The sequence below is a fragment of the Megalops cyprinoides genome, chromosome 19 (assembly GCF_013368585.1).
Source record: "Megalops cyprinoides isolate fMegCyp1 chromosome 19, fMegCyp1.pri, whole genome shotgun sequence".
Classification (NCBI taxonomy): Eukaryota; Metazoa; Chordata; class Actinopteri; order Elopiformes; family Megalopidae; genus Megalops; species Megalops cyprinoides.
This window is the reverse complement of record NC_050601.1, coordinates 8,723,044-8,749,552: the sequence shown is the minus strand read 5'-3', so window position 1 is coordinate 8,749,552 and position 26,509 is coordinate 8,723,044. Positions and strand designations below refer to the sequence as shown.

The window sequence follows — 26,509 nt, the reverse complement described above, 5'->3', positions numbered from 1 at the left end:
TTCAATTTCACTGAGTAGAATTAAGTGATTTCTCTGAGTCCTTTAAGAATATATCTTGCTCTTTGGTTTGTATTTTTATTATTTGTGTAAAAAATTTCAATCCCTGAGTGAAGGAAGAGCAAAAAGTTATAGAGATACATATGTCTGAAATAAAAAAATTAATGGTGGTAATGGTTGATGACTGGCTTCCCTTTCTGGTGAACATTATCACCGTCTCTGTGTCCATCAGGCCGTACCTCCATCTCCCAGGCCCCAACAGACCGCCGTGTCATCAAAGGAACAATGGCCGTGCTGGAGTGCAGTGCCACCCACGACCCCAGAGTATCTGTCAGGTGGGTCACATGGGCCTGGCCATCTGTGTGTGCTTTTGTGACAGATGTGCCTAATTAACTGTGAGGTGAACTTTTTTTTCATGGATAAGTAAACAGATAAGTAACATCCACAGGTTTGTGTGGAAGAAAGATGGTAATGTGGTCAGCCAGACCAGCGGGGGGCGTATCACCGTGAGGGAAGGCTCCCTGCACATCAGCCAGACCTGGTCGGGTGACATAGGGGACTACACATGTGACGTCCTCTCTCAAGCCGGCAATGACTCCAAGTCTGCTCGTCTAGAGGTCATGTGAGTATCTTGTCTTTTCGTGCTGTTGTTAGTAATGTGGCCTTAGGATGTAGAGAGCTGCAGGTTCAAAGGACAGTGCAGATGAATACAAGAGATATCAGCTGTATAAAGAGCTAGCATGTAAAATATGAGCTATATAAGATGTCCTGCTTAAGGACATTTTGCTAAGCAAGTAAATTATGTAACGCAAAGTAAAAATTTACAAACCCAGGCTGTCAGCCTGCAAGGCTGGTCTGTTTGGGAAAATCTTCAGTTTTCATGCTCAGTCTCAATTTTCAGACATCTTTGAATATGGACGATTTCCTTTATCCTTGTCTAATAGGCACATCTTATGTCAGGTTGAGAGCGAATCGCAAATTACCACACCCTAAAGCGGGCAATTCTCTGATGTAACAGCGAAGCGGGCTAATAGCAGGCAGCCATGCTTGGAGGCTTCGGTCCCAGTGCATTGTGGGTGCAGAGCAGCCCTGCTCTCTCTAATTTGTATTTCTAACTGGCTTTCCACAAGGGGAATGAAAGAGGGAGTGCCGCCGCTCAGGGTACAAGTGGGGTCAGAGTTCTGCGGGGTGGATGTTGTACGTTCTCATCTGCCTTCACTGCCTTCCTCAGTCCGTCCCCCGGAGGGATTAAAAAACCTTACTGTAATTACAGCGGTGCTCCACAGCCTTGCCTCTGCTTTCTAATGCTAGCTCTATCTTCGCTTGCAGTTCCTTTCAGGCTCTGCTCTACATTGCGCTGTAAAGGAACATCAGGTTGTTCATTACTGTGTTCAGTCAGACCGCGGCACACTTTCCAGATGTGACAGAATTCCACCTTCCTTACGCAAATTATGAGTTCGGTGGTCACTGACATGAAAAAAAAAAAAAAAAAAAAGATTGGGTAAGAAATTAAACTTCTAAAACTAGTTTGAATTATTTTAAGTTAAAAAAAAACATGCTCAAAAGTATATTTTAGTTAGTTCTAAGAGCTCTCTCGTGTAAGGATCTGCTTAAGGAGTTCTGCAGTGCAACTGAGTTTTGAGCTTATTTCCGTAAATGTCCATACTGATGTGATCTGTATGCTAATACCAGCATGGCAAGCCACAAGAAAATTGCATGCACAGTGCATTCAGTCTCCACATCAGAAAAAGCTTCAGACTTTGCTTCAGAGGTCTATTCCTTTAGTCTCTTCTTTCAAGAAAGTAAGCTCTGGACTTCAGAAAGATCTTGCAAAAGTAACAGGGTATAAATTAAACTCATAAAGTACGTCTCGCTAAAATGTGGACTTGACCCTTTTTATTTGTCCTACTATAAACTGTACTGGTGTAGCAATCTGTGGACAAAGCTGTTTGGAGTCTATTCTGTCACAGCTGTGTAGTACAGTGCTGTGTGTCAAGTATGGCTTACCCTACTCTGACACTAGTTCTCTGTATTAGAAAACCAGTAACGTGGAAAAATAGGTCCTTTAGCTCTATTCATTACCATCTGTTTACTTATATACTTCTGTGTTTAAGCAATTAGCTCTACCCTGTGTCACCTAATAACATTATTATGGTGTTTGTTGATGTGATTATTGCAATGTTTTAAGACATTTATTAATGTGGCTTCCCTTAGACGTCTTAATTATATAGGAGGGCATCTTAAGGAAGGAGTTTATAGATACAGTGGCAGTTGCCATGATGATGATTTAATGAATGCTTTCTCTTGGCTGGTTTCATTGTTTGCCATAGGAGCTTCTGATAACCTTGTCTGTAGAAAAATCATGCTGATCATTGGCTTTGCTCCTCCCTCCATTAGCAAGAACCATCTCACCCGTTTGCTGAAACTGGTCAGTGCATAACACAGATGGTTACTTCACTCCTAAGGACCCCTCTCAGCTTATCCATCCACAACCTCAGACTTTGATAATTCCAGATCAAACAATTTTTTTTTTATTAACCTCCACCACAGTGCTCAGATATTCATCAAGAATAATACATTTTATGAGGAAAATTGAAATCTTGCATTAGGAGTCTGAAATACAGCTTCTAATTCCATTTTGCTTTTATAAAATCAACAGCATTCATTTTGGCTTATGCTGAAGAAATCTTAAAGAGGCATTAATGAAGTAATAAAGTAATGTTTTCTGAAAGCTGAGAGTATAATTAACATGCAGTTGGTCTAGAAGACTGACATTTCCATCAAAGAAAAATTTGCATCTTAATTGTACTATTTGCTCACTAATTGCATGATTCTTAGGAAAATTTACTAGAGGCATCATAAATGGCAACTTTTTGCTTTTTTTTTTGAAAATCTGAACATGCCAGTGTTCTCATTTTAGTGGGGCATTTGCAAAAAGAAGAAAAAAAAAGTTGAAAACAGCCACAAAGTATCAGCTGATATGTTCTTTTTCTAAATGTGTACTTAACAGAGTTGTTAAGCTGTTAGAGGCTGAGATTCAGGATGTGTAGGGTAGGCATGGTCACTGGTAACATGTATGAGCAATGTTAATTAGAGCAGCATGTGTTTAAAGCCAAATCGTACATTGCACAGTTACGCTGGCTGCACAACAATTTTCATTCAGATCCTTAACTAACAAGTAGCCTTCTGCATAGTGCTAGTGTCTCTTTTTAAAATACGCATGTAATAACCTTTCCCATAGTTGTCACCAGCCTTAATAATCACATTAGAAATTTCTCATGCATTTCTTAGCATACACTCCTCCCAAAATACATAGGCATTAAGGCTGACCCAAAAGAGGCATGTTGCTGCTTTTTCTTGTTTAATAAACCCTAGTGCCTATGCCTTAGTACAATAATTATGCTCTGGTACTTTGCTGTATGAGCCAATATTTAACACTTACTGTCACAGATCACTGGTGGATAATTATTGAGGGAGTTCAGGTTAAGAACCTTGCTCAAGGTAACATGGACAGTGTAATACTTATGATTTGAACCTGCAGACCTCAGAATTTCAGTCTCCAAACAACTACACCAGTCCTAAAATCTGTTTATGTGTCTAATCGTTACGATCCCCTCAAAGATAAGAAAATCTTAAGTGTGTTCTCTTTCTGGCTTTAATTTGGGAGAAAAAAAAGCGACTTTCTGTAGCGTTTGCCAAAGCCCGACATCCGGCCACGGCAGGGAGGCTGCTTGTCAGAAATAATTAATGTACCCATCAATTAAGATTCAAATGCCACACACATAAATATCTGCCTCCAGCTGGTGTGACTGGGTTTGAATTGGGGAGTGAGGTGGCAGAAAATGGAGGGAAATCTGAGGACGTGTGGTCTGCGGATAGAGGCTCAGGGGAATAGCCAGGTAAAAAAACTGAAGCATAACTGCCTGTATAGAGAAGGAGCCAGCCTGTGTGATCTGGGGTTGTCTTTTTCAAATCCCTGCTGTGTGTTTTCCCCCACCAGCGAGCTGCCCCACTCCCCGCGGAACCTGCAGGCCAGCCTGAACGTCACCGACAGCCGTACCGTGGACCTGTCCTGGCTGCGGCCCTTTGACGGCAACAGCCCACTCCTGCACTACGTCGTCGAGCTCTCCGAAAACAGTAAGCGCGTTGCAGCTGCAAGAATACCTTTTGTCATGGGGGGCCTACACACCCCAATCCCATATCCATCACCAGTCTCTTTTTTTGTTTGTTGTGAAACCAAGCAGCACATGCTTTAAGTGTGCCTTTAATACCTCTACAGCAGCCCATTTGAGCACATTTCTTTAGCTGAGTATGTAGGAACATGCAGCTCCGGACTCTGCAGCATGTTGACCCATTCACCAAAGAGGACCCAATGTGCAATTTTCCCATCATGTTCCCACATGCGCATTTTCCCGTGTGTTCAATGGAACCACTTCGAAATCAGAGAATTAAGAATCAAAGCTCGAAATAAATGGAACAATCAGCTTTACTCTTTGACAAAGAACATGAAGGAACAGGTTTATGTGTTTTACAGTGCTTTCAGTGTTCTGGGTCTGTTTGTATTTTATCATTATTACTTTCCCTAAAAGGTCTGTAGCCACAAACTCAATACAGCTGTACTTGGTCACTGCACTGTGACCCCTCCCCACCCCGAGCTCCTGCTTACTCCACAAAGAAGGAGATTAATGCCGTTTGTATTGCTTTACCGTTTAATCTCTCTCCAGTCTCACATTACTTATCTTACATTGAAAAAGGGGGAAGGGGGCAGACAAAAAAAGAAGCAGAAAAAAAATAAAGCATTCTACACAGGTAGCTTATGAATAGCGCCATGGCCTGGGGTGACAAGGAGATTAATAGACTGTAGAGCGGGATTCGATTGCGCTACATTAAGCTGCTTATAAGCAGAACTTCGAGCACCTCTTCTTCACAGTAAACTTTCCTGCCACCAGTGCAGGCGCTGTGTGACATTCTCTGTGACAGTAGCCACAGTGCCACTGGACCCCATTTCTGTTTTTTTTTTTTCCTGTTGTGTTATTGCTGACAGTGTATTCTAAACTGACCGGCTGTGAACTCCAGTGTTAGTCATGTGACTTCTGGGGTTGCAGGTGCATAGAGGAGAAGCAGTCCGCATGACCGACAGAAAAAGGACACCTGGAGAGCATACATGGACAATGTGTTCGTGTTGCACGTTTGCCACTCAGGAAGAGCTATAGTGGCAGAGTAATGTGCCCCCTGCAGGCTGAAAAGAGAAGTTTGAGAAAAGGAATGTTTAAAGGGGGTTTTGTGGGTTGGCTGTGTTAGTTGTGTGCCAAATAAATGACCACTAAAACACTAGCGTCATACACTTCTGGATTTGGGGATTCGTTTTTAATGAGGGGGTTTTAACAGTACGTAGTAAACTGACACAAGACAACAATTTGTAAGTGCTGCGATGCAAGCTGGTAAACACTAGATATGATTTCTACTGAAGTAGATGATTCTGCAAGAGAGCAAGGGGAAAACTAACAAAAAGTTGGGAAACTATATTGATTTCTGCACAAGCCAGAGGAAGAAAATGAAAAATGGGCCTTAGTCTAGGCCCTGATTACTACTGTATGAAACCAGTATGAAAAAGTTTCAGTTTCTCCTTGGATGAAGAGTTGAAAATCTTTGTTCTTCTTTGTCTGGAGGTTAAATGAACTCCTATTGGGAATATCGAACAAAGCCAGAGAAAGAGCAAAGCAGATCCAGTCTCTGGACACCAATGGTAGTTTCATGTTAACAGCATTTTGATTTCATTCCAGTGGGGCGAAGGTAGCATTATCTCTGGTCTGAGAACATCAGCCATCCATTGACTCTGGGATAAATCATTTATATTCATCAGCTAATATTGATTTATGTTTCTTTAAATTTCTTGTTGCTTTGTTTATTGTCCTTACCAAACATCTAACAACAAACAAAATCCAGTAGGTTAAATCTCCCCCATTCACCCCCCCACCCCTGCCCCCCCATGTCTGTTGTCAGCATGCACAGTCGGTGACATGCTATTCTGTAATTGGTTACATTGTTTTATTGACTTGAGTCATCTTCCACCTAAAACTCTTTGTTTTGAAGAACGTGCAAAATTCCACACTGTCTAAAATGGGTTTCATGGCTAAATTTTAAGAAGAGGCAGATTTTATAAAGATGATTATTAACTATTAATGACACCCTGACTAGTGTCCATTGGGGAAAGGATGCACATTGGATGAAAGTCATTGAAAACTAGAATAGAAGTAGGAAATAGGAAGTAGCATGGGAAATTGATTAAAAAATTGATGAAATATCCCCTGCTGAAATCTATTTTTGTGGTTATTCAAGACCATTTTTTGTTTGCTTGGGGAGTAGTTGCTTCTTCTTCTGTCTAGCCCCATGAAGCCCAGTTTGGAGTTTATTGATCGATTCTACAGTCTCTACAAGCTTATCAGACGTAGAGGGAACAAAAGGTCGGCATGGTGAAATGTAACCCATTTCTGCAAGCTTAATGAAGGGTTGGAAAGGTCAACATACAAACACACACGCATGCACAAACACACGTGCATGTCTACAGAACACGCACACACCCACACATTGTGTACATACGGGCATATATCCATATGTATATGTACTGTATATACCCCATATCCATATGTATAATGTGTGGGTGTAAATAATATAAACATATATATATATATATAATACATATATTATGTCTCCATTTGTGGGAGGGGGTATATGTATTTATTGTTCTTGTCTTCACATGGAAGGCCATTAACTTGTGTGGGTTGCTTGTGTGTAAACCAGACTCCCCATGGAAAGTGGCTTTACCGACAGTGGACCCTGCCCTGACAGGGGCAGTGGTGAAAGGGCTGACCCCAGCACGCACGTACCAGTTCAGGGTCTGTGCCGTCAACCAGGTGGGCAAGGGACAGTACAGCACGGCCACAAACAGGTACGTATCACTGTCCCATCCCCGCAACGTAAAGTCATTCCAGGAAGAGGAATTTGTCTTTGCTGAGAGTAAAACAACATGCGGTAGACAGATATTTATCAGCATCAACAACTGCATTGCACCCAGGGTTCAAAGCTGAAAGCAGAGTAATTATTTTGTCAGTGACAAAACTATTAAATTATAGCCGATTTGAATTTTATAGATCTGTTCTTTGGTCGCTTATCAGAGCCCCTTCTGCATGGTGCCTTTTTACCTATCTATTTTACATATTATTTCTTTATACCACAAGAAAAGATTCAAACTAGGTACTTTGGTATAGCTGCTCAAACCTCTGTACCATGATGCTGGTGCTTGTCTGTGATGCTCTTCCTTCTGGGGTAAATACATACATCATTCTTTATGTACAAACAGGGTTTATACACCTTGGTGCACATTACCTTGAAGATTCTCTACTATTGTTGAAGCTACAAGTATTTCAGTTTGCTAGTTTATTATGAACATTCTTGAAGGGTTGTGGTAAGCAGAACATCTTGCTTATTTTGGGCTCTTCATTTACTCAGACAGTAAAACCACTTGATTCAAGCACAGGCTGAGCCCCAGAGGCCAGGTTCAAAACCAGCCATGTCATTTGCTGACAATGTCCAGAAGCCCACACTGGCAGAACAAGTCAACTTTGTTCTACTGGGGGTAAGGGTGGGTAGATCAGCCAGGGTTCCCTGGTCGCTCAGCTCACGACAACCAAGGACTCTTGTTGGTGCCTACAAGTTATTCAGATAGCATTAGGAGGATGAGCCAGCGTGTCTGCCTCCAGGTGCACCGTGGGAAACATAATCATGGTCGGCATGCATGTGTATCAGAGTATCATACATGTTCCTGTGTGGTTTCAGAGATTCTCATCATAGTGGTGATGAGTTTAAATGCATGCTTGACAACTACTAAAGTTAGGTGTAAAAGGGGAGGAAATACACAAGTATAAATAACAGAAAGAAGAATATCTATAGTATAGAAAAATTAGGAACACAAACAGCACCAGAATCTCAGGAGTGCTCTAGCTGAATGTCTAGTCACAATAGAACATCTGTGTAGCTACCATATTAAGTGAGCACACTAGGTATTTATACATTCTTATTGTACAGAGCATGCATACAACAAGACCATTACTGGTCAGGATTACAGTCTTTCTGTACCCGTCACAACCATTCAGCTATACTGAAAATGACAAGTCTGGACATGGGAAGTCTCCTTTAAATTGCTAATTTCTTGCATTTGCAAAAGCAGAAATCCGCAATAAAAGAAATGGAGCCCATATATATTCCAGTGATGGCTGTAATTAAGGTGACCACGCTTCTCCCATAATGCTGCAAACCAAATTGCTGAAATAGCCACCGGAGGGGCTGTTACACGCTAAACGCTAAACCCCTGGTGAATGCAAAGCGTTGCATTTATGTTGTAATTACGTTGAAATCTGGTGAAATTGGTGGCGTGCGGGGCCCCGTGCTGGGATGCACTTGCCTCTCGCAGAGTCGACATGGAGGAGACCCGTCGGCGTACCGAGGCCTGTCACCCAGGCAGATGTGCACAACAGGGCACAGGCAATCTCAGCCTCAGTCAGTCAGTCCCCAGGCATTCTGGGATTTACCCGTGCCTCACATTTCATGCTGATCCTTTGGAGACAGCCGTTGTCGTAACCATTTTCAGTGTGGTGTCTCATGGTCAAGGAAATAGACTTATAACCCCTGAAGGGTTGAAGATTCACTTCCAGGCTTGGGCACTTCTGCTGTGACCCCAGAAAATATTTGTCAATTAATGTGTAATATATATTCACAGGACATTGTTTAATATGCGAAATCCAATATTGATGAGGGACTTATTAAGATTTAAACACTTAGCTGCTTAACACTTGCATGCCCCCAATTAATACTCGATTTAACCATGCATACTGCATGTGTACAAAATTTTAAAAGCTTAATTAGAAGATTTATTTATTAAAGACATTTTTTCCTAGCAAGATTCTCATTAAGACATCTGCCCATTTAAGAAAGACTGCCATTTTAAGAAGGGCATGTCTGACAGAAATCACTCAGGATGGAATATGTCCTCATCCTTGTTTCACAGCGTGGGTAGAGTTGCTCACAAAGAGTAGTGGTGAGCTTAAATGCATACTTGACACCTTGTAAAACTGGTTGTAAAAGGGAAGGCATATGCAAATGTAAATAACAGAAAGAAGAATATCTATAGTATGGTCAGCATGGGAGCACAGCTCCTGTTATTGGGAGTGCTGCAGTTGAATGTCTAGTCATAATAGAATATCTGTGTAGCTACCTCACCATAAGTGAGCACACTAGGTATTCATACGTTCTTATTGTACAGAGCATGCGTACAACAAGATCGTTGCTGGTCAGGATAAGTGTCTTTCTGTACCCCTTCACATCCATTCAACTATACTGAGAATGACAAGTCTGAACGTGAGAATCTTTCTGCTCCTTTATGTTCCTACTATGTCCCTACCTTAGCAATGCCAGCAGAGACACCATGCCCATATTCATACACTATGAGATTAAATCCCGGGCAGGAGAGATTCACTCAGAATTTAATAGAAGGAGACGTTGAGCCATTAACCTCTACACAGTATGGGAAGCTGGGCTGAAATGTAACAAAAACTCAAATACATTCTTATAACTTGCGCATCGTAAGTGTGTCAACAGACTGTGCATCACATTACATTATTTGCTTATGTTGCAGACACCTTTACCTAGGGTGTCTTGCATTTCATGAATAATGAATCTGTTTAGACAGGCGAATATTTGCTGCAACAATTCAGGTTATATGTCCATCGCTTAAGCTTGCAACAGCAGTGCATCAGATGGAATACTAACCTGCAACCTTCAGTCTCTTAACTTTGGTACCACTCGGTTAAGACACTTGTAACCACAAGGTACACTTTCCAAAGAAAATGGAAAACTGACTTACTGACTGACTCAGAGAGAGAGATTTTGTTGTGGATTTCTGAGCTCCGTATGTGTTCTGTAGATCATAAACTGTAATTCTCTGGTGAAACACATGTAGATGTTTTCATACTGTGAGCTGTAAAGAAAGTATTATGTATTTTAAATATGCAACACTGATGTATACACAACAGTGAACCATGTTCAGATTAAATTTGAATGACTAAAACAACTAAATTAAATATGATTTCTCCATACACATTTATCTTCCCAAATATTGTATTTTTCTGCTCGTCTGATGTCACTTCAAACATTTTGTTGAAAAGGGAGTCAAAATAAATGAAATACAAGGTCGAATAAGACCTCTGCATCTACTGCTATGATGAAAGGAGACCTTCGCTACATTATTTATCTGCTTGTTACCCAGTGTGCCCTGACAGCATGGCTACTTAATAGTTTACACGTAGAGCCCAGATATAAAGTAAGGTTTTTACTAGTGCATCTAAGGTTAAGTTCCTATCTCAAGGGCACAGCAACAGTGTGGATTCACACCCACTATCCACAGGTCCAGAATCCAGTGCTCTAATTGCCACACAGAAAGCTGGGCATTTAAGGTAATGTCCACTTAGTGTAGATACAAGCTGCAGTACAATGTGATACGCAGTGTCCCACTCATCTTGCGATTAGAGAACCCAGATATGATTTAACTCTTTCTTGATCGACAAAATTTTAGGTCAGAAAGCATCTCCTTAACATCTTTCAGAGTGGAATATGGTCAAACTGGGACACTTGCCGTGTACTATGTATGCTATGGTGCTTATCGCTATTTCTTTTGGCTGTACTTTTTTCGGAGTATTTCCGAATCAACACTATTCCCCCCTGGAACGCAGGAAAGGTCACGCCAGCTACTGCTATATTCTGTACTTAAAAAGGTGAGGAAAACTGGGCTCCAAAATGAGCAACGTGGGTGTAAACTCTGCAGGAGAGGCTGTGCTGATAAACTCACAGAACAAAGCAAAGTGAAAAAAAAAAAAAAACGGCTTCTCTGAAATGCAGCACAGTTGACTGCCAAAATATGCAGCGGTGGCATGCGGTGTCAAGATGTCCCTTATTATAATAATAGGATTTTTTGTTTTGTTTTGTTGTTTTATTTTTTATTTTTTTTATTTTTGTTGGTCCAATTTCCATGCGGCGCAGTCTAGTCGGAGACATACCTCAGAGGTATTCTTCACAGTGATACGGTGGTTGTGGAGAAAACAGCCTCACGCAGGGAGAAGGCTCTGGCTGCTGAATGTGTTGAATGTGTTGAATACCCTCATCAGTCATGACATATGCAGGGAGAATTTTTTTTCTCCCATCATGCCTCATCTGTCCTTTTTGCTTAATAAGCCTGCGGAAGAGGACAATATGCTACAGTGTTAATGAACAGTTGGTGTTTCAAATGTATTTTCGCTCATTACTGAGTTTAATGTGAGCTGCGTTGAGTCAAATGGCAGCGTACTTGACTTTGAGTAAGGAATTTAGCATTTTTTTTTGTCACACAGAATTGTGCCCATAGCTCACATTAATGTAATCCATATCTCCTGTAAATGTTATGTAAGAAATGAAAAGTGTGATATTTTATTAAATTTGTCACACAGAGTTGAAGTACAGTAAATCTGTAATTTCTGTCTTTGATGGAACTCTTTTGCTATCAATTAATGTAGATGAACCTATGGCAAAATATGCAGGAAGCCATGCAAATTTAGTAGAGCCACGAATCACAAGATTTGGTTTGATAAAACTGCTGGAACTGGACTTGATATGGCACAGTGTGTCATCCTGACACAACACACAGCAGCTGAGTCAGAGTGACTCAGTGTTCTTTCAAGCACCTACATCAGCACTTGAGCTGTGGTGTGGTGCAAAAATGAATGAACTTGAAGATTTATCTACAGAACAAGGCCTCTGAGAATATGTGATAGAGAATTTGTCTGCAGTCCCCAGAGTGCTGGTCATTAGATTGGAGCATGTGTGAAGTCAAACTGTTGCCATTAAGTTTATTAGACACGTTTACATGGTGCAGTTGCAGTAATGTAATCAGGCACTGAAGATACTATTTACAAAAAAAGAAAAAAAAAAGAACCAGCAAGCACAGATTTAAGATGATGTTGAATGTACTGTGGCGTGGGGTACACATGGATTCACTAAGAACAGTTAAATTGGTTGTGTGCTTTATTGAAGACAGTGGAACAAAGTTACACTCTCTCAGCACCCAGAATATCAGACCCCTCATGGTGCATTAGTGACTCAACCCTATTGCTTAACAAGTGACAGTTACTATTTCTGAACATGTAATATAATGTAATTAACACCAATAACAGCAGGCAGTTGTCTAAATTGATTGTTTTCTACAGTTACTACTGCAGTTCATCTAGAAACTTGTAAGAAAAACCCAACAAAATGGTACTTTATTAACTCCAGCACAAAGCATGCTGGGTAGGATCCAGGATAACATTTTCTGGTTTCAGGTGATTTGCCACAATACATTGAATATACAGTATGTAGATATCAAGTATAATCAAGCTGTCCTTCGCTGGGCATTAATACATGCAGTATGTGAAAGCACATTTGCAGCACTGAGTAAAACATTGAGGAAATAGATGATGTTATTTATGCCTTTAACCAGTTTCTTCTTCAACCCATGAACTAAGGCCATTACATTTTCCATAATTCAGAGGATGAAATCCAGTTTTACATTGAAGGGTTGAAGGTATGCAAGCACTGCATCTGAGCAGAAGCGAACTTGCTAAAGAAGACAAGTGAATGTGTCATATCTACTGCCAGACCCTAAACCCTGCTGAAACAAACTCAGCCTTGTTTTTTTTTTTTAGGTTTGATATGAAATGTAATAAGCTGGCATCATTTCACTCCACATACCTCAGGCTCAAGAGCTCAAGATCTAAAGAGGCTGGCTCATTAGTCTGCTTATCAACTTTGAACATGCTGTTCTGTGATATTTCATCAGTCGCTAATTGAGTTTTTGCTTCTCATGTTTTATATAATTATCGCTCTCTTGAGAGATTCCTTTTTTCATTCTCAGAATCATTATTCCGGTTTTGAAAGCCGGGTGTGTGCATCTTTATTGATGGACGGGGGGATTATGGGCCCCTAAAGTGTCTCAGAGCCTTGGTTTTTCAGACTGCGCTCAAGATTTTTGGATGCTGTTTGTTTTACATCAGTGTCATCAAATGGGGGTTTTTGTCTGGATTTGTTTTACAGAGGTGGTGTTACCTTCATAACAACAATATACATCATATTATATTTCTTTTTTTTGCATTTGTGGCAATTCAGAGATAGAGTGCATATTGTATTTTAAAATACATGTATGATTTTTCAGTACAAATTTAAAAATCCATAAAATTGAAATATGATTATGAAACATTGAAAACTGAAACATTTTACTACATGTATTTAAGCATATTTTAAATACATTTTTCGATAATAATAGATAATATATATTTAAAACTAGTAGTCAGATTTCATAATATGAAATACATGTCTTCTGTGGGTCACTATTTCCTGAATAGGCATGAATAGTAATCTGTAATCACAACGTTCCCTCAGCAGCCTATAGAATGGAAAAGGGCTATACAGGTGGTCACGGGCTGGCCAGGGTTTCCTCTGGAATGTGTGTAGTGGTATAGCCCAGGTACACCAACTGGAGGAAAGAATGTAATACTCTTTCACAAGTTTAGAATTTTTTATCTCTTTTTATCAGTGACAATGCAGCTCTTGACACCCCTTTGGTCCTCCTTGGTTGATTAGGCATCCCGTGCTTTGACTAATGTCACTTCAGCTCTATCTTGCCATATTGCGTGCCATCCAGAGTCAGGGATGCTTGGAGTGGTCTGGATAACCACTGAGCCTGCTGATGGCATTGGTCTTGATTTCCTGTGTCTCTCTGCTCCCTGATAGGCTGATGCTGCGTGAAGAGGCTCCCAGCGCTCCTCCCAAAAACATTGTGGCCAGTGGCCGCACCAACCAATCCATCATGGTGCAGTGGCAGCCACCCCCCGAATCTGAGCTCAACGGGGTTCTCAGGGGATATGTTCTCAGGTCAGCAGGCACACCCTGTCTGTATGCCATCTTTAAGAGAAGCAGTCAAACTAGTCTCTAAATGGTATGCAGGTAGTCCATTAGAAGCCTATAAGTGGTCTCTAAAAGTTCATAAGCCATCTACAAGATGTTTATAAGCATGTTAATGTCTACAGGCAATCTAAAGGGAGTCTATAAGTAGTCTGTAAGTACTGTATATGCAGCTTCTAAAGTATTTTTACATGGTGACTGGTTTCATGATGTCTTTAGTTTGTCTTAGATGGAAGAACTTCAAAGATGTTGATGAGAGTATATTGTGGTTAATTCTAAAAAAGCTTTCCAAAATCATGATGAGCTGGAGAACACCTTTTAAATAAAAAATTCTTAACATAAAGTCAAGTACATTATGCATCTTTCTATGTAGATTTTTAAAAATCCAATAATTATTAGTCTAACATCACAAATATATTTGGAGGTTTGGTTAAACAGGGGTTGGGATGTATTGATGCTTCCATTTCTATATAAACATATAAGAAAAATCAAAAGCTTTTCTCTAATCAGTAGTTTCTTAAAAAGGAACAGACTCCAAACAGACCTCCAAGCATTGCTTGGAGGACTCCATTTCTGCCTGACTGGAATATTTCTGCCCTGGAATCAACAGGGACCATCTGATCATGTATTCATTTGTTGATTAAAAAAAGAAAGCCACAGAGTCACATTTTAATCTTTTTAAAGATCTAAAAGTAATTACAGTTACACAGACGCTGTTTAACCTTTGAAAGTTGATGCCAATGAATTTGCCTGGCATACTGAGGTGACTTCAATGGAAAATATTAACAATCGCGAAGCCATTTAATATTGCATAGGTTCATTTAGGTTTTTGATCTTCCAGTTTTTCTATTAACTGTAATGAAATGTTTGTTTTTCCCCTGTGTGTGTTTGCAGTCTATTTATAGTCTTCCATTAGCATTGAGCTAACATTGTAAAAATGCAGTTGTCTGCCATATTTCCACAGTCTTTTAAACGAGTAACGTTTTAAAGCCCAAGGTTATAATAGCAGGATGTAGCGTGGCATAATCCCTTCTGTCAACGCAGAGGTACTGTAGATATTAAGAAAGGACAGGGGACATTTTAATTAGAGAAACTGAAAAAGGTTTCCTGATCAGGCGGCACACAGGAGGAAGTCATTTTCATTCAGTGTTTTCTTCTTGTTCCTCTGGCTCCTAGGTATCGCCTCGCCGGGCTCCCCGGTGAGTACCAGCTGAAGAACATCACCAGCCCGGAGATAAACTACTGCCTGATTGGAGATCTCATCATCTGGACGCAGTATGAAATCCAGGTGGCTGCCTACACTGGAGCAGGCCTGGGTGTGTTCAGCCCGCCTCTGTCTGAGTACACCCTACAGGGAGGTGAGACCTGTTTAATGTGCCCCCTTTCCATCATCCTCCAAGTTTCTGTCAATAGGAATCAGAAGTTTTGTTGTCAGGCCCTATTTTAAACACCTGTTGCTTTAACAGCCTGCCCCCCTCCCAGAGGCCATTGCCCTAGAATGCCCTAGCATTCATAAACAAGGACATAACTGTTAAGTATGACTGAGCTGGGGGGAGTAGCTGTCAAACTTTGAACTTAACCCTGTTCCAAACAGTTATTTACAAACCTTTTGTGCAGCTTCGGAGGCAGTTCATTAGAAGAAACCCTCGGCTTGTGGTCTGACTACTGCACCTACATAAAAAACCGCAGCTTTTTGACTTCTGTAGAATTTCATAAGCTGTATATAGTGTTTTGGTCAGAGGGAGCTGTGAAGTCTATTAGGAGTGGACAGTGCAACTCTGATTGGCCATTTAGTTTATTGTGTTTTGACTGTGGGACAATGATAACCTGAGGCCATTTGATTTTGTGTTTTTTTTTTTGTTTGTTTGTTTGTTTTTTTTTTTAATCAATTTAAGAATCCACGACAATCACAGAATAAGAATTTTGACTACTTTCAGTATCAATTTGTTCTTGAGAAGAAAAAGCCTGTGGGTGTGGAGTTGTATTCCCTGTGCAGTATACCACTGAGACTCCTAATAATATGGCACACACAAACACACATGCACATGCATATAAGCACACCCTTAAAGATGTTTCAGTGGAGAAGTAAGGACAGGAGTCAGCACATGATCCTTCTGATGATAGTTCTGCCTTGCATGGATGCACCTACATATACTGCACTGAGTAACAGACATAAAAGGCACCAATTAGCAGTTATTTCAAAGATTCAGTGATGGCTTTGATAATTCCAAGGGATTATACCAGGGCTGCATGCTGGACTTCAGAACGAATTCCATCTCAGGCAGCCACAGAAAGGTGTAGCCTTTGCACTTTTTGGAACTTGCTCAAGAATACTTTTTTCTGCTTGATATAAGGCAGTGCGTGGGTGGTGTGGCCGTCTACATCCACCCATTCCAAAAGAGCGTGATAATAAATATAACAAACGCCCGTGATGGAGACTCTGGAGGGATCTTGATTTAAAGTTCAAGCGAAAGAGCTGAAACGGTGGTGGAGTTATGCGCCGGGTTTGGAATGGTATCGTCCTGGGGCCAGCAAACAAATCAAAGTCCTTTGTAGTCGACCTCGAATGCTCGGCCGAATAACTTGACCACAGCACCTCTGTTCTGTCTGCAATGGTCTATCTGATGCTTCTAACTGCCTTTAAACTTTAATGTGAGTTAGGTTGCTTTTCATTGCCCTTTAACCAAGTCTAGTTATAACAAACATAGAAGAATTACTTTCATCTTGTAGCTAGTCAAATGGCAGAGTTAGAATGAAGCATCCATTATTCATTAGATCATTCAAATTTTGAGGTCTTTTTCTCTAAAGATCATGGACTGAAAGGGTGTTAGTCTGGTGTCCTCTGTAGAATAATGCTCATATAGCACACAGATCACTGCTGCTGGTGTTTGTTAATGACAGACAGGTAATTACTGTAGAGATGTAAAGGCTAACCTTTATCAGTCAGAACATTGCTGTCATAACAGGTAGGCTCTGGCAAATGGCAACAGGGTCCAAACCAGTAGGATAAGCCTGTTATTTGTAGGAAGTGTGCAGTCCTTATCAATGCTGTTCACACTGTCACAGCAGTTGGTTTGTTCTTGTCTGGTTTGTTGATAGCTAAATGATATTTTGAATTGCATGGTTAATTAAGTAATTATTGGTGTGGTCAGCCAGTAAAGTACATGTTGTGACAAGCTGATAATGAGTCTATTCTGGACTGGATGGTTAGGAGGCACTACTCCTGAGTTGTTATTCAGCATGTTGTGTGAATTTTTTTCCCCATGCATGCTTGATATCAGATTAGAATCAACACAATGTTTTCAGCTCTGAATTCTCTTCAGAACTTATTATTTGAACTGTGGCAACAGTGAAAGTTTCTAAAGAAAAGCTATTGCAGTTATTTTGATGAGCTTTTGAAAAGTTTAAGTTGCAACTAGTGACAGCAGCAGATGTAGTATTCATAAGGATGTTTGTTAGTTTTAATGAACAATTGAATATGACCATGATCAATCTGGAGGTTCAAAACCTTCCAAATTAATGTATACAGCTATCCACAGAAGTATACTTACAAGCTTCTGATGGAAAACAATGTCAGCAAGCCATCAAAATCTATGGAATGAATATTCATGAGAAAGTGCAATCACCCACTGAAGAATTGTTTTTCAGCCTGGCCAAATGTCTTTTCATGTTATGAGGCTTTTTCTTTGGCCTTTATTTTGCATTTAAGGGCTAAATAAGTTTATGGATGATATTTCCACAAAATGCACTACAATATTACAAAAATAACAAATCACCGCACACCATCCATAATGCTTCACTTCCGATGTGCGTCTGTCAGAGTTTGGAATGTACTTTCTTTGGAGACAAACAAGAAATGAATACTGAGAATAAATACCTTTTCAACTTTTCAACATTAAGACTCAATAAAAATGTGCCCCACACAAAATCACAGCTGGAAAGCAAGCATGTTCTGTCAAGTAGAAACACAGCACATTTAGAACACCAAATACACTTAAAAAACCCTCATACAGAGAATTTGCCTTACAATAATGTGCTGTTGGAGAAGCCAATTAACTAAAACACTTTCATCGATTTACTGGGCTACAGGTGAAGACAAGAGAGGACTTTTAATGATGGTCTCAAATGCATACTGAATCTGATTTTGACCTGAGAAATGTCATTAATGTCACTGTAACTGAAGGTCAGGTCACTGTGGATATACAGCCCTTTCGGGAGTTGGAGATATACATTCTCAGCATGTACCGCCAGCCACTTGAAAACAGCATAGTAGCATACTTTACTGTTGTTATTGTGACAGTGTCCGGCAGCAACATAATAAATCAAAGCTCTGTCCAAGGACTGTTTAGTACCCAGCCAATGTCTTCATAGTCCATAGTCAGTAGAAGCTGAAACTTGAAGCTTCGATTTGTATGGAAGGCCACCACTTACACCTCTGGGTACGCATCTGGTCAAAATGTCATGCTGATTGAGGTGCCACAAATGGTTAACGTCTCTCGTCTTCAGTGCCAACAGCACCCCCGCAGAATGTAGAGGCCAAGGCCCTGAACTCAACAACAATCAAATTTACCTGGAATCCACCCCCGCAGCAGTTCATCAATGGCATCAATCAAGGGTATAAGGTAAGCCCTCATTATGTAGCGTGGCTGTCAAATAAAATGATTGGCTTTCCTTTAAGCTTACTCCATCATATTGGATATGGGTCACACAAGAGCAGGGAGCAAGTGGGGAGCAAGGGATTTGGCCCCATCCCCACTGTTTATATACCTCATATGTTGCCACTAACAAATACTGGAAACAAGCATATTTCAGTGATTTCATACACAAATAGATGGCTCCAAAAATTAGTTAGGAACATATGAAGTTTGTATAGATTCTTTATGTGTAGATATACAGTAAATGTATGTACTAGCCTGGCCAAGGTCAGACTAATGCTCTCAGACCTGATTAATATCAATATAAGATGTCACCTTGAGATCTGAGTGTAAATTCCATGGAAATCTCTTGGATTACTGTACATGTAAAAATTAGTGGAAACCCATCCACACCTTGGTATAGTAGGCTAGCTTGAAGTTGCATTGTAAATTTGTAAATTGTAGATCTGAGGCTTAAGAGTGAGGAGGAACTCACTGCATCACGGCTCTCTTGCAACTCAGAATCTTTTGTTTGCCGATGTTTCAGTCAGTGACTAAGTGTGAATTCCTCCACTCTCTTAAAGTTCAGCCTCTGCAAACACACATCAGGTGTGCAAATACAAATCTGTGCTATGTAATACAAATTTTCTGCACCTGAAACCGGTATCTGCAAGATCAAATTGAGGGTTTTCATCAAGTATTTGCTATATTTCACTATATTTTCACTATATTTAATATTTAGGTCCTGGTACATATACCTGTACTTAGGTATTTCATTTGTTTAATTGATATTTTTTAATTGATTTCTCTTTTTTTTGCTTCTTTGAAAACAATTTTAGCATGAATACAGTATTTTTGTTTTTATTAATAACAGTACTGGTAGAAGTACTAATAGTGCAGTATATAACCATGGCTCATTCAATTGGCTGAAGTTTATGTATGTTAATTTTCCCTCCAACACTCTATTGCACATGTCATTGAAAACATGAATCTCTGTGTTGATTTCTAAGCCCTCATCGCTTGCTTCTGTATGTGAAAAGAGCTCACAAAAATGTCCTCAAAGTGTTTCAATGCAGAATCGTGATCAACATCAAACACTTTTGTCTGTGGTGTGTCACATAATGGCAGTTAATGTTTCTACCTGACAGAACTGAGTGTGCAGAAATAAGCCTTGACAGCTATATAGTTTCATTTGCAGAGAACTATTATGCTGCTATTCAATGGAAGAAATGTTTTTCCCTCTTCCCAAATAGTTCAGTGCATGAAGGAAGTTTTATATTTTCCCTTTCACAAAAAGCCAGTGATAATCATCATTATCAAAGTTATTGCACTTCAGCCTTTGGCCAGCCTCAAGTAAGATGCAAGTCAAGAACTGTTTTGAACAGACTATTAAATTATGGAATTCAATTATAAGGTGACTTATTAAGGCCTGTGTTCAACCTAACCACAATGTGCTTTGTCCTTAACACTGAGTAACTGAGTAATTGGGGTGTTATTTTTAATGTCTTTGTCCCTAGAATTATGAGTGTGCTGGTTGCTGAAATTAGAGAAAGACATCTTTGAAAGAAATTCAAAAAGCCCTTTAACATATTAAAAAATTAAAGAACAAAGCATACTGTGGTTCAACTGAATAGAGGTGTTAGACAATGTTTCCTGCGAAAAGTAGAAAATGCTAATTAAGACGTCATCCAGAACAGGCAGTGCTCTTAAACAGCGGCCTGAACAAGGTCATGACTTCAAAAGCACCTTCCGTCTGAAGTAAGTTACAGAAACTCCGTGAAGTCTAAAATTTGAGTGGGTTGATTGGAATATATGACTGTCAGTGCCATGACAGGACTGCCATATGTGGTGAGGGAAGAGCAGGTTTCCAATTAAGCCCGGCGTGTGAGACAAGCCGTGGTTACTGTGAAGGCATACGCTCAGTGTTGCCTCACTTGCGCTAACACCCCGAGGTATGCTCATTAGCGATTTCTCAGCCGCTTCCCCCCCGTCAGCGTGATTACAGCGTCATTTATTCCGCCAGCTGCTGGCGTGGCCGGAGCGGTCGCCCGAAGCCGTTACCGTGGTGACCATCACCCCCGATTTCCATGGCGCCCGGCACGTGGGTTACATCAGTGGCCTGAAGAAATTCACCTGGTACTTCGTGTCCGTGCTGTGCTTCACCACGCCGGGTGACGGGCCCAGCAGCCCTCCTCTACTAATACAAACCCACGAGGACAGTGAGTACCCACCCTTTCACATCGCGGTGTGTAGGAACTGGGCTTGTTACCAGGATGTTGCCGGTTTTATTCTCAACTAGGAAGCTGTTGTTCCTTTGAGCAAACTACTTAACCTTGTAGCCTGTGAAAGGGAAGTAACTGCACAACTTGTGAAACGGGCATTTATCACCTGGAATGAGGCCCTCTGCAAAGCAAATGAGCTGTATTCTCTGTGAAAGAAAACGAAACAAATTATACTAACTTAATAAGGGCCATTTAATATTTTGTCAAGTGTTAGATGTGCTTTTAAAATTATACACCTTTTTATTTCATGAAATAAAGAGAACATTTTTTAACATTTTTGCACCATACCATTTCAGTTAAAGTAGAAACCAACTGAACTCACAAAACATGCTCAAAGTGTCAGTTAGCTTTTGGTTATGTCCCTGTATTAGGTATTGACATAATTCTAATATAGTTTTGTAAACTTATGATATTTTTCACAATGGTTGTCATTATAAATTTAGATTACTCTCATAATTTTGCTTATTGATGGTAAAAAATGCAATCTTAAAGGCTAAAGAGACTTGAAACTTGAAAGCATGAGTTGTTTGACATATGAACCACTGTACTGAAATGGCTACAAATGATTTTAACTACGACTCATTTTTTTCTCTTGCTCTCTACCACTTCTCCCATGTTCTATCACACACACCATGAATTCTACATCACTTCAGAGCATACTAAAATGCTCTCAGAGTTCTTAACAATGACAACTGCAGGTACAATTTATAGTTTAATTCTGTGAACCATAGATCCAATTAGCTCTTTAAAAGGCAGAAAGGGTTTTTTCTCTGGGGAAAAAAAAACTAGGGAAAGGAATTAGACATTAGACATACCAAGCTTTTATAGATCATCCATATAAAGGCCATCTGCTTGGCACGTCCTTACGCTGAAATATAAAAATGAAAAATGTAAAATGAAGTGTGAAGCTTTTTCATAAAAGTGCACATGCACTTTCTCAACATAGTTTCAACAAATGAATGTCTGAGATTTAACAGCATATTGGTAAGTGTTAATCTTACACATTTAAGAATAGATTAGATCGATTTTGCATCAGATTAATGAAATCGTACATCTAGTGAAATTGTTTTCAATGAATTCTTGGTCATCCTGTTTAATACAAGTGTTTTCCAGTCCTGGCTCTCAGAGTATCCAGCATGCAATGATTTTGTTCCAGCTGAACTCCTTTCAGTAACTGAAGCTGTCATTGAATACTGATCTGAATTCCACATCCTTTGAGAATTATCTGCTGTAAGTCCTTGATGATAGAAATGGGCATTTGACATTTCACATGTGCTTGTATAAATAAACAGATACCTCAAATTAGTTTGTTAATATCTGCCCCTTAAACAAATTGAGGGCAGCTGTCTCATTTGCTTAAGCTCTGTTTATCATTTAATTAAATTAATCATTACATATTAATCAATACATTAATCAAACAACATTAATCTTAATCAGTTTTTAAGTATGGTATCATTTACAAATTATTTTAAGGGGTGCAAATTAACAAAAATAATTTTAGAAACACAGACTTTTTTCTGTTCTTTTTTTTACTTAAAAATCTCTTTCAACAATGCATTTCTTTCTTCAAGGACATATGTAAGACAACTTAAAAGAAATGTCAAATGCAGGTTAGAATTCAATTAATGGCTCAATCAAACCTAATCAACTGAGCTCTGCTGGAATAAAGCCAGGGTACATTGTGTGCACCCAGAACCGGAGCTTGGCAGAACTGCACTACAGTGCAAGAAAAATGATTTTGCTTATGAAACATCATAGTGGCATCCTGGTAAAGTTTATGAGGAGTGATTACACTGCTTGATCAATGTGTGTTTTTTACCTGGTTCCAGAACCAGGCCCAGTGGGTCACCTGAGTTTCACAGAGATACTGGACACTTCCCTGCGGGTCAGCTGGCAAGAGCCCGTGGACAAGAACGGAGTGATCATAGGTGAGGTGCTGAATTCAACAGACCCCAGTGGCAGGATTCAGTCTGGAGCTGTTCCTTTCCATTGCATGATGGGAAGTAGGATGTACACCTCCCCTTCCACTCCAGTCCATTGAAACCAGAAATAAACTGAGCCCTGCAAACCCAGAAGCTTGCTTCTGTAAAGTTAGACCCTAGACCCTAACTTGTGGGCAGTTCTGGTTTTGTAATAATTGCTCTTGCAAGATGCACTTCTGTAGCAAATTCGTTTTTGAGTGGCTTGCTGTAAACAGCCTGTTTTCACTCTCTGTGCCCCGTGAAATGTATCACTTCAAGCTCAAGTGTTATTTTACAGCACATATGCTTGTTTTTAGCATCTGGATCATTAACTTACATGTCATAAATTTTAAAGAAAAGTGTGGATTTCTGCAAGCAGTTTTTTTTCCTGTGTCAAAATGATTCACTGCTTCCTAGATGATGTTTTTCTCTATAGAGAGACAATTCTCGTTCCCTTCTATTGAAATTTGCAACCGTTCCATTTTAATCGAACATGTCCCAAGTTGTTATCACTCTTAATTGGCACTCAAAATTAGCATTTGAGTTTATGTGAGAGCAGAGGTATGTTCTGAAAAGATCTATGAAAGGTCTATGAAAATGAAGGTGTGTCAGCGGTATTGACATGTTGCATTGTGTGCAATAAACCAACATGTTACCATCAGGAAGCTGTGAATCAGGCACTTTAACCACAGGGAGATCAACCGAACCCCCCATTTAGAGAAAGTTACGTATGAGCATGTGTTTCTCCAAGCAGAGAAAAAAGAAGCCGGCAGCCCATTAGGCGGCCAAGAGCCACGGGAGAGAAGGAACGAATGTGACGGCTGCAGATTAGAGAGAAATGATTGCAGATAGCACCTGTCTCTGGCACTACACACAACACTGTTTTCTGTTTAACATTAGGTGTATTTGTTGCTTACGGGGGGACTACCAGCGCAAAGATTTGATTTACGAGCGCCTTGCTGCAAAAGGACAGTCCGTGATTGGAAACAGTGCTGACTGTGGGGGAATTCACTCCCAATAAACTGCCAATTATACAGGACCTCTGCTGGTCATTAGTACCGGTTAGATACAGGGTCAGGGAGTGGTGTCCCGACAGCTCGCTGCAGTGACAGCACACTCCCATATACCATCAGTATGGCTGATGATAGAGCAGCTATTTTATTTATGTACTTATTTATTTTCTCACAGAACTGACCTACAGTTATGTGTGGTAAAATAGCATCTCTGCTTGTCTTGCAGGCTACCTTGTGTCCTGGGAGGTGCAGGGGCAGAACTCCTCCCGGGTCTCCCGCACTCTACCCAACACCACGCTGCACTACAAAGTGACTGGCCTCACCGCTCTCACCACCTACTCCCTGGAGGTGGCTGCCATGACGGAGGCTGGGATGGGGACCGTTACTTCCTCAACCATCTCCTCAGGGGTGCCCCCAGGTCAGTGCTCCTCTCCTTCCTGCTTGTTGGCCAGGAGTCATGTGATCAGTCATGTGATCGTTGATTAGTGACTTCACAGCATGAGGCTCTTTATAACTCTGTAAATGATTGGAATGAAACATACAGAAGCAGGTCCAAAACAGTAATGCACTGACAGGAAAGTGAGCCACAGAGAACTGGCCTAGAAAGTGCTACTGCCTCTGAGGGCACAAATGAGCCATTTTGTGATGTCTGATAGATGCTTGCTGCAGCTCTGTGCTGGTTAGCTAAATGTTCAATAATTGGTTCACCTTTGTAAGACAAAGGTCATTGTCTTGTTTTGTCGGCCAGTACTTTATAAGCTATTTATTCACTGGGTCCATTCAGCACAATCAGCCACATGAGTCATTCCACTGGGGAGTATTGGTTTACATTTGATCGGTGTCCTCTTACTTGTTTTTTACCAGTCTTGTTTATTTCTAAAATCTCCCCTGTTGCCCAGTTGCAGACTGTATGAATAAGCTCTCATATGGCAGGCGGCAGTCTTTGGCTTTGTTTGGGGATCAGCGTGAATATGAATAATGACCTTTAGAGATGCCATTGTCTTTATAGCAGCTGATAAGTTTCTCCTCTTGCTCAGCCATGAATCAAGACTTGCAATGGAGAAGAAGCATTCATTTAAGCTAGCTTAGAGGCACAGTGTCACCAACAAATACATATCTGGCTAAAAGCCAGACTCGAGCCATTATCCTCACTGATAAAGTGAGAGAAGTAAGTCACGAGAGAAACATAGGATCTCCACTGCTCAGCAGGGATTCTAGACAGACATGACATCTTCTGTTGTTCGATTTACCTCCAGGAATAAATTGTTCCAAGTTCTGGAAAGAACAATAAGAGTCATGGGTCAGGAAGAAGCCTCTTGTAGATTTGTAGATACTTCAGTCTCTCGGCTTGCATGACGATACATATATTATGGGTTGCCACATAATCATGTGAAGGCCCTTCTATGTTGTCCTCAGTGGAGACACACAGGTGAAGATTGCTTTTCTTGTAAGTGAAACAGATTTTTTTTTTTCTCCCATACGTGTTGTTGTTCTGCTGTTTAGAGCTTCCTGGATCACCATCAAACCTGGTAATCTCCAAAATAAGCCCCCGTTCAGCCACACTCAAGTTCCGTGCTGGAGACGATGGGAAAACATCCATCTGCAAATGGATTGTTGAGGGACAGGTAAGTGGGGATGATTGATTTCAGTTCCTCTCAATCCACAACATTTATAATGAAATCGTAGAAGCATATCAACATATACAGTGAACTTCTGAAGTATTTTGACTGTGACACATTTTTATGTTGTTTTGTTCTATATTCCAGCACTTTGTATTTGAAATGATACAGTGACTATGGAATGAAAGTGCAGACTGCCAGCTTTAAGGGTATTTTCATCCATACTGGATGAACATGTGTCATGTCAAATCCAAAGTGCTGGAGTACACAGCCAAAACAACAAAAAACAGGTCACTGTCCAAATACTTTTGGAGTTCACTGTAAGACTGGCCCAGGTTCAGTATAACCATAATGCATGTCTCCCTTAATGTTACATAGAAATTTTCACAACCATTTATTTTTTTCACACACATCATCCTTAAGAAACCTTTTAAAAGACTCAACATATATAGAATGCAGAAAAGTAGTACTTGCCTTAATTACTTTGACTGTTTCCTCAAAGTTAGGGACAAAGGGATTAAATATGGGGCCCTCTCTTGAAATATTCAGTGCATGTGTCTGATGCAGCTCCACTATTGGTTTGTTTGGAGTGTTGATAGTTGTGAAACAGGTTGCTGAAATTGTTACTCCTGGTTCCTTCAAATGACTCACTGGAAGTGGTTTGCCCATGTTTTGTGCAGTTTTCTTAACTTTTAAGATTTCTTAACTTTTAAAATTCTTAATTTATTCCAAGTAAAATTCCCAAATTCACTGAAAAATAAGTAAGTCTTATTTTTCAGAATGTAAATGGGCACATTAAAAAGAACCGTATGGTTATATTCACATTGGTATTACATTATTTCAGGTTCTTAAATATGATACAGTACAATGTATTTTGTTCTGTTCTAGAATATCAAAGAGAAAGATGGAGGGAATTTTTCCAGCTCAGAAATGAAGTGAAAACCTATTTGAATAGCAAGGTTAGCCACAATTGGCAATATC

At 40.2% G+C, this 26,509-nt stretch overlaps 1 protein-coding gene across 1 annotated transcript in view; it reads left to right on the top strand.

Annotated features, from left to right (window-relative positions):
* Positions 1 to 26,509, top strand: part of sdk1a (sidekick cell adhesion molecule 1a) — a 251,719-nt gene that overhangs the window by 179,786 nt on the left and 45,424 nt on the right. Inside the window, exons 13-23 of the mRNA XM_036552383.1 lie at positions 230 to 332; positions 446 to 619; positions 3,998 to 4,134; positions 6,799 to 6,946; positions 13,849 to 13,989; positions 15,196 to 15,377; positions 18,526 to 18,641; positions 20,677 to 20,872; positions 22,765 to 22,863; positions 24,136 to 24,327; positions 25,413 to 25,534. Of these exons, the coding sequence (XP_036408276.1) occupies positions 230 to 332; positions 446 to 619; positions 3,998 to 4,134; positions 6,799 to 6,946; positions 13,849 to 13,989; positions 15,196 to 15,377; positions 18,526 to 18,641; positions 20,677 to 20,872; positions 22,765 to 22,863; positions 24,136 to 24,327; positions 25,413 to 25,534 (1,610 nt within the window). The remainder of the gene's footprint in view (positions 1 to 229; positions 333 to 445; positions 620 to 3,997; positions 4,135 to 6,798; positions 6,947 to 13,848; positions 13,990 to 15,195; positions 15,378 to 18,525; positions 18,642 to 20,676; positions 20,873 to 22,764; positions 22,864 to 24,135; positions 24,328 to 25,412; positions 25,535 to 26,509) is intronic.